Here is an 8,574-nt window from a genome sequence, read left to right on the forward strand (position 1 = left end):
AGGCCTGGAATCTGATTAGAGCTAGGTTAAACCTAGGTACTGAGATTCCCGGGGTGGGCTCCACCCGCCACATGAGGTTGCGGCCGTCCTGATCGGAGTGTTTAGTTAGGGGAGAGACCCCATATCCAGAGGCACGTGGTCAGCAGGCAGAGTCTGCCTCATTCCGGACGAACTCCATTCTGAAGCCAATAACCAATAATTAAGGATTATTTATAATAATTAAGATCTTGAAAACGCCCTGGCTCTAACAAATCAGACTCATCAGGGCTGTTTCTAGGATTCGTGGCACCTAGTTGCAAAGTTACCACCACCATCCTCCCCCAGTCCTTCAAAAAATAATTATATTATCTTGCAAATGACCAGTTTAAATCTTGGCCCCCGGTCCCCCTCTCAGTCACTGTGCTAACAGTAGCTGGTCCCAGTCGTTTCTGGTCTTTAATAGGCCCTATAGCCTTTAAATGGCCTTAGTCCTTAAATGGCCCCGACCCCGTTGTCAACAACGTGACGACATAGATCAGAACAAGTATGGCTTGTTTAGCCTTTAAATGGCTCCGTTGTCAACAATGTAAAGATATAAATCAAAACAAGTTTGGCTTTTAAAAAGAGAAGATGATTTATTCCATTCTGGTGATTGTTGTCTTTTTACTTTGCTTTTCATAGGTGCATTCTTTTTTTTCGTTCTTTTAAACTTACAATTAATTATTTTTATTTCAAATTGAAATTCTTTTAACACTGATAAAAGCCATGAGCCTATTAGTTATATAACAAAAAATGTACGCAAAGGTGAATTTTTGAATTAAAATCGAATAGTTGTGGGCATCAAGCCATGGCTAATTGTAGAAAAAGCCAAGACAGATAGTCCGATTGCGTGAGGGGCAATTCTAGCGTCAATCCCCCTTATTAGGATTGCATAAAAATGGTTTAAGTTCATTTGTTAATAGATAGATATGTCTATATATTATTCGTCCATGGGTCATTCCTAGGGCAGTAGTACTAAGGTAGATAGTCATAGTGCTAAGATAGTCATTGAACCTATAGTTTTCCAAGTGTTTGTTTAAATGGCACGGGTAAACGGCGGGGGTAAGTGTGTCTCTCTTATTGGACCAAGTGAAATTATACAGTTCTGTTGAGTTAATGAACTAACTAAATTGAGGTTAAATGAACTAAGTTATGTGTGGATTAAATACAATATATGGATATATATTCAAAGTTTTTCATGTTTGTCTACTTGAGAATTAAATATGGAATAGCAATTAAATTTTTTGGCAAAATTTAAATATTCAGTCAAAATATTAGACCAACCAGAGTTCAAACCATAGCTTTTTATTGCGCACAATAATATTCTCAGCAATAAAACTGTTACTACAAAATTTGGGATGGATGGGGAGGGGCATTTTCCCTGGCCACGGGATGACTACATTACTGGAATTTACCAATTCGGTTTAGGACCTAGCCCCCCACCTCTGTTCCTGTCAGAATATTTTGTAAAAAAAAAAATCACTAACATTTTAAAATGAGTTTGTACTTTTCTAATTCTAATATTTTGTTTTCCTTGTTTGCCTAAAGTTCGAAAAAAATCGAAGTTCACTACTTTGTAATATACCCTGTGTAATAGCTACTCTTTTTTCTTTTTAGCAAGTTAAATCCGTAAAAATATATGTGAAAACCTGTTACACTGTGTGATTTGGTTTTTAAGACATTCATGTTTTTTGTTTTTGTGGGGAGAGAGGAATGGGTCAGAATGTGTCATTTTTTCTCTGTTTCGTTCTGGAACAGCTTGAAAATAAAAGATTTCAAACTAAAATTCTTTTGCTTTCCGTTGAAAGCAAAAAGACTTCCCTGTTTCAAACAAATGTTTCTTTAACTCATTATCGTTTTCACTTTTGAAAAAACTTTTCAAGCTAATATGCTTGAAAAACTTTTTTTTTTGTTTTGCTCTACTGCAACAATCTTGACTCGAGGAGCCAAAATCACCCTCTGGTGATTTATCCACTCCTTTTCGTTTTCGCATTTTTTGAAAAACTCTTTTTTCTAGCGAATAAGCCAGAAAACTTTTGATTGTATGTTTTATATTTCCTTTTTTCATTTTTTGCTCTACAGCGAAAGTCTGGTAACTGAATGCTGGGTAACTGAATATTTTCTGAATTGGTAAACTAATTTCGATTATCTGCTCAACTTTAATTCTAGTTATTTTTACTGTTTCAGAATTGAACATCTTTATTGTCTCAGGAGTTGAGTGGTGCCGAGGAGCCAAAATCACCCACTGGTGATTTAATCACTTCTTTTCGTTTTTGCTTTTTTGAAAAACTCTTTTCTAGCGAATAAGCCGGAAAACGTTTGATCAAATGTTTTATATTTTCTTTTTTTGTTTCTTGCTCTACAGCGAAAGTCTAGTAACTGAATGCTGGGTAACTGAATATATTCTGAATTGTTACAACCAATTTATCTGCTCAACATTAATTCTAGTTATTTTTACCGTTTCAGAATTGTCAATCTTTACTGTCTCAGGAGTTGAGTGGTGCCAAGGAGCCAAAATCACCCTCTGGTGATTTATCCACTCCTTTTCGTTTTTGCCTTTTTGAAAAAAAAATTTATAGCGAATAAGCCGGAAAACTTTTGATTGTGTGTTTTATTTCTTATTTTTTCGTTTCTTGCTCTACACCGAAAGCCTGGTAACTGAATGTTGGGTAACTGAATATTTTCTAAATAGTTACAACTGATTTTTATTATCTGCTCGACTTTAATTCTAGTTATTTTTACTTTTTCAGAATTGTCCATCTTTACCGTCTCAGGAGTTCAGTGGAGCCGAGAAGCCCGAAATCATCCTCCTGCTGTGTTGCGCGTTGCCCAAGACCTCCGTCGCCAAAGATAGTTTATTTGTGACTAGCGCCATCTATTTTAATGTTGGTTTTAAATCATTGTCATTGGCTCAACTTTATGTAGGTTTTATAGTCTGACGTAGATCCCTTATAATACCTCTTGTAACCGTTTGGTTAAGTTTTCTAGGAATTATTGTATAAATTGTGAATGTTATGTGCAAGGAATCTTGTCTGTGCCATGAGAAGGTTTTTAAATGTTTTTCATTTGTTATTTTTGATTTTCCTCTTGTTTTTTTGGAACAAGACTGAACAAAATTTTTAAGTTTTTACTAAAAGGACTTTTCGCAATTTTTTTCCTTATCGACAAGATGAGATGGTGTTGAATTATCATATCGGAATAAGATTTGCCAAAAACGGTCGCACCAAAAAAAAAAAAAAAGTTGGATTAGAGGGATTATATCCCTATGTTCCTTTGGGAGTTCAATTTGCTGTATTGTGAATAATTTCTGAATTAGTTCTTGGGCAATTTAAGTGAAAGTGAGTTTTCACGATAATTAAAGTTGTAGTTCTTGTTTATTAAAGATTTTTCGGAATTTTTATTTGACAATGTGATGTTGGCTAAAAGTTGCGCTAAAATGTTGTTTTGTTAAATTTTTTTGTAGAAAGTAAAAAAAGAACTGAAAGTAGCCATAATACTTTTTGATAGCAAGCTTTTTAATTTAATGCTTTTTAAGCATTTTTAGCTCTTTTGGTACTTTAGAAAGACTTTTATTTATTTATATATTTAACTCATTTTCAAAAAAATAGTTTCATCATTGTTAATCTGCGAACTATTTTTCCTAGATTTGTGGCCGCAATTTTTACTTTGATATCCCCATAAGTAACTTTAATATATGCACGTAAAAAGTGAGTGGCCATTAACCAAGTTTTTTCTAATTATCCCAATTACTTGCTAATAAACCTATGAATCTTTTGTGACTAATTAACAAGCTTTTATTGATAACAGCTTTTATAATACCGATTCTTTAGCATCAAATCACAATATTAAAATTTTGTTATAAAATCTCGCTCCACATTGTCCTTTCAGAGAAGCAGATTTTTTTCTCAATTGAATTAAACTGAATAAATATACTTTTATAACAGGAAATTTAGAGTAAGCTTTTTTGACGTTATATTGTGATCGTATATAAATCATTATACACGATAGTATATCGAGGATCGTATATAAACCATTATTAGCTTTGTTTTGTTAATTTTTTAATAAGAAATAAGTTTTTTGTAGGTAAAGCTTGGATGTTTCAAACGTTACTGTGACTTTTACTTTATCCCCATTCTTTAAAGTTAAAACTAATCTATACAAATTCTGACTATTAAAGAAAAACGAAGAAATGAACGAGAAATAGATTAGACGCATGGGAATAGATTATACACGTGGGATTTGGAGTCGGATTATCTGTTGCTACAGGTTCGGGGTAATTGGGGTAATTTTCACAATGCATGAACTGAAAAAGAGGAATAGTTTCTGAAAACCGGGTGAAATTTTGTAATTCAGGCACATGTGCAGGAATTGAACTCAATGGGGGAAGGGGGAGTGACCAATTATGCACAACAGTATAGAAAACGGTTGCGGAAGTCATTAAAATCCTGGGATTTTTGGGTAATGGGAGGGTTCAGAGAAAATGGGGTGAGGGATTATTGTATCTATGCTTTACATAGCACTTGAAATGTATCGCCATTTGAACGAAAATTATTCGCAGTATACAGTAACTATAATACGTGTGAATTCTCCCAGTTTCCTTAGTGCTTTTGTTTTTTGAAATACAGGTAGTATATCAAGTGGCTTCACTCCTGTAATTTATTTATAGGTATTTATTCTATGCTTGTACCACCACCTATCTATCTGGCTCAGACATAAAATTGTTCTTAAATTAAAGAAGCAGAGAGAAAGAGTTTTAGGATTAGAAAAGTTTAGGAAAGTTTTCTTTTTCTGATTATATAATACAAATATCACCTCTTATTTTTGCTAAATTTCTATTGTCTTTCCGATGTTTTCTTACAAAAAATGCTAAATGCTGTTGAAATTTTTGAGTAGATTTGTTAGGATATTTGTACTCTTGTCAAAAAAATATGCTGAGGGTTCGCAGTCCACTTGCTTCTTTGACCTTAAATCATAATGGAGAAAGTTGGTTCATTTCTGATTTCGATGGTCGTTTGACACCGATTTTATCTACGAGGTTGTTCAAATATTTGGCGCTCAGTGGCTTTTTAAACTCAATTCGTTTTTGGCAGAACAGCATTTCGTCTGCCTGATTTATAGTATTTTTTTCGCAATAATTAGTTCTAGGACGCAGAGCCTGGGCTTGCCAAAAGAGAAAGAAATGCCATTCTATTTATATTTGTTCTTTAAGTTGATCACGACAAACGTAGAATTAATACATATTCTGCCGCTCTTGATTTTAATAAGTTATTTGATTAGATTTCTGCTCTTAGTTATAAGGATTCCCTTTGAGATTCTTTTCGTGTTAAAACTCATTTGCAAAACGTTTACAAACCCACACATATTTGCTTTTGCTGGGGACGGAGGGTTGCAATTTCAAAAGAAATAAAAAAAACTGGTGAATTCTTTGGAAAACAAAAAAATGTATGTCAAAAATAGTGAAATAAAGTTGTTTTATTTGGGAGAGGGGTATGGATTTAAAACCCTCATATGCTTGATATGTTGACACCTTTCTTGAAGACAAAAAAATCAACTAATGCAAGCGTTTTGAATACATACTAGACTAATGCTAAGCTGTGGCACACTGGTAAAACGATCTAAGATTCAGTAATGAAGGCACAGAAAACGGTGTTGTATATTATAACACATTTTTGATCAACAATCGTGAGATAGTTTGGCTATCAATAATTTTAAATTGGCACTATTTTTTGTTAATAATGGTATCATTCAGAAATAGTAATATTTTTTAATATTGTTTTATTAACTTTTTATTGGACTTGTGTTTACTCTGGTAATTTACACTCTTTATCCGAAACTGAAAAGTATTAGTTTTATACAAACAAATTGTCCTTTGCCCTTTGTATGGGAAAGGGGTTGGTAAATTAAAAAAAAAGTGTGTTTCACTTAAAGCAAAAGGTAAAATATAACAATCTTTTTGACAAACTAACTTTTTTTCTCTTCTAAAACTCTAAGAGCAAAGGATTTTCCCCGTGACATTTGGTCTGGAAATTTCCTGCTTAATTTAACGAGCAAGCTTGGCAAACTTCGCTTTCAAATGTTGATCCTTTTTATTCAAGAACGTTGATCAAGAAGACCTTTTTTGGTCGCTAGAACACCATTGCTGATCAACAACGTCTTGCCGGAATAGATGTTCATCAATAATAGCCCAGAAGAGGCCTCAAATAGTGAGGCGTCGCTCTAAAATTCTCTGGTAGCATACAGACCGCTCAATCGTATTCTTTTCTTTTTGTTAGATGCGTTTTCTGCATAAAAACGGTCTATGTTAATGCAAGAATGAAAGACTGTCATCAGTAATGTTTTCTCAGGCCGAGACGAATATTTTTGCAGATTGGGCTACCGCTTTTTGGGTCATCCTGAATTTACCGTAGAATTTGTTATAAGATATCAGGCTTAGAAAGATGCTGCTTATTAATTGAAAGGGGATTGACTTATATGTCTGCCCTATATTTTGTATGGTCGAACAATTTTTTTAATACTCTGTTATTTACCAACGCCATTTTTAAAAATCATTATTTGTTTTGTTACGTTTAACACTATATCGTGTTTATTAATCTTGTAAATATAAATAATAAAATTTTGCCCGTTTTTTGCATTTCTCTACATTCTTTGCTAGATATTAGGACGGTGTTCAGTCAGAAAATCGTTCAGACGATATGGGAGGTGACTCAGATAATTTAAAGTACCAAGAACTTTATAATCAAATGTTATTCTTTGAATTGTCTCGTAAAAAGTTACGCAGTCAAAGACGTTTTAAAAGTTGAGAAAACCAGAGAACTCTAATGAAACTCTAACGAGCTCTATAGAAACTTACGAAAAAAATCTCCATATGCATAGTCCCCGAATCCGAGCCGAAATAAAACTCGACGGCAGACGCAACTATCAGAAATTAGAAACACAGTTAAAAGGCTCAAGAACAACAAAGCTGGTGGTATGTGTGGCTTAAACTCTGAACTGCTGAAGCGTAGACCAACATCTTCGAGATGAACAACAGGGCTTCTGACCTGGGAGATCATGTGTGGACCTAATTTTTACACTGAGAATGTTGGTTGAACACTCAAAGGAATGAAATAAAAAGTTGTATCTTCTTTTCATTGACCTAGAAAAGGCCTTTGATTCGATTGACAGAGAAATATTATGGACATTTTTTTTATTATGGAAAAAAGGGGTCTTTTGTCTATGTATGATGACGTTAATGCGCACTAGAAGCCTGAAAAAGCTTGTTTTCAAGAATGATACGTTTTGATTTTGGCTGACCAATCAGCTTTCAAAACTAATTCTCCAATAATATTTTAGATAAATGGTAATTCCCGAATCTCTGACGAATTTAGCATCAAAAAGTAAATTGGATTTTAAGGAAAACCTCACTACCTATCCACAAATAGAAAAGAAATAAATACAAATAGTCAACAGAAAAGTAAAAAAGAAAAAAACAATTTCATTTCTTTTATTTCTTTATTTTTTTATGAATATGTATAGAATTAATATCATAGCGTAAACTCACTGTAGAATATTAATATCAGAGAAACTATGCAATGAATTCCTCTATTAAGGTTTTCAATTGTTAAAGGAGAATTATGTTTGGAAAAAAGTTTCAGATGAAAAAGTTCTTTTCAACTGAAAATAAAGAACAAAATTAAAGCTTTAGATGAATAAAATATATTTTCTATGGGAAGCGAGGTACTTTCTCCTCAACCCTCGCTCCTTACACTGAATTATGACTCTTTGTCCCAATTTCTTAGAAAGAATTATTAAAATAAAAGGGCTCTTGTATTGGAACAACAAACTTTTCTAGAGCACTAAAAAGCTTTAGGGTAACTTTAGAAATTTTTAAAAATTTGAATTTGGCGTTCTTAAGAGACTCAAACCGTATTGATATATTTCATGAGCTCAACAAAATTTTAACCAAATAGATTATAATTAAACTCCAATGGAAATGATTTTACTCAAGACAAATAAACTCAAGGCCTATGTATAGAAATTTGAATTCAATTACACAAAGTGTAGCTTCAACACAGAAAATTAAAAACTAAAACTAAAACTTTAACTTGAAAACCATACTTGGTTAGAAAAGGAAAAATATGTTTAAATCCCTTATAATTTGGAAGCCAGACCTGAAAATTTTGTCATTTCGGTGATAAAATTTTTGCACGCAAGAGAAGTATTCATGGTCATATCAAATAATTTGATATTGGCGATTGCTTCCCAAAAATATTAAAAATACGGTATTCATACGTTTACTCAAAAATTAAGTCTGATTCAAATTTCGTCAGAGTTAATTTAATTTGTATGACAGTTATAACATAAAAGAAAATACATATTTAAATTTCCCTGTGCTAAAATAATCATCATTGCCTAAGCAATTGTACACTGACTAAGCCAAAGTACAAGGATATTATCAGAAGCGAATAAGCATGATTAAAATATTCAATATAGTCAGGGAGCTCACCCTAAAAATATTTTACTTCCATGACACAATATTTACACGGAGGAAAGCTTTTACAATATTGTAAGAGAACT

General features: G+C 32.9%; 1 protein-coding gene across 2 annotated transcripts in view; it reads left to right on the top strand.

The window, feature by feature from the left end:
• LOC136031356 (cyclin-dependent kinase 14-like) overlaps positions 1-6,642 on the top strand; it is a 200,031-nt gene extending 193,389 nt beyond the window's left edge. For both annotated transcript variants that reach the window (XM_065710856.1, XM_065710857.1), the window contains one exon: positions 2,769-6,642. In XM_065710856.1, the coding sequence (XP_065566928.1) occupies positions 2,769-2,872 (104 nt within the window). In that variant the 3' untranslated portion in view covers positions 2,873-6,642. The remainder of the gene's footprint in view (positions 1-2,768) is intronic.
• Positions 6,643-8,574: the final 1,932 nt, after the last annotated feature.

This window comes from Artemia franciscana, chromosome 9 (assembly GCF_032884065.1).
Source record: "Artemia franciscana chromosome 9, ASM3288406v1, whole genome shotgun sequence".
NCBI lineage: Eukaryota > Metazoa > Arthropoda > Branchiopoda > Anostraca > Artemiidae > Artemia > Artemia franciscana.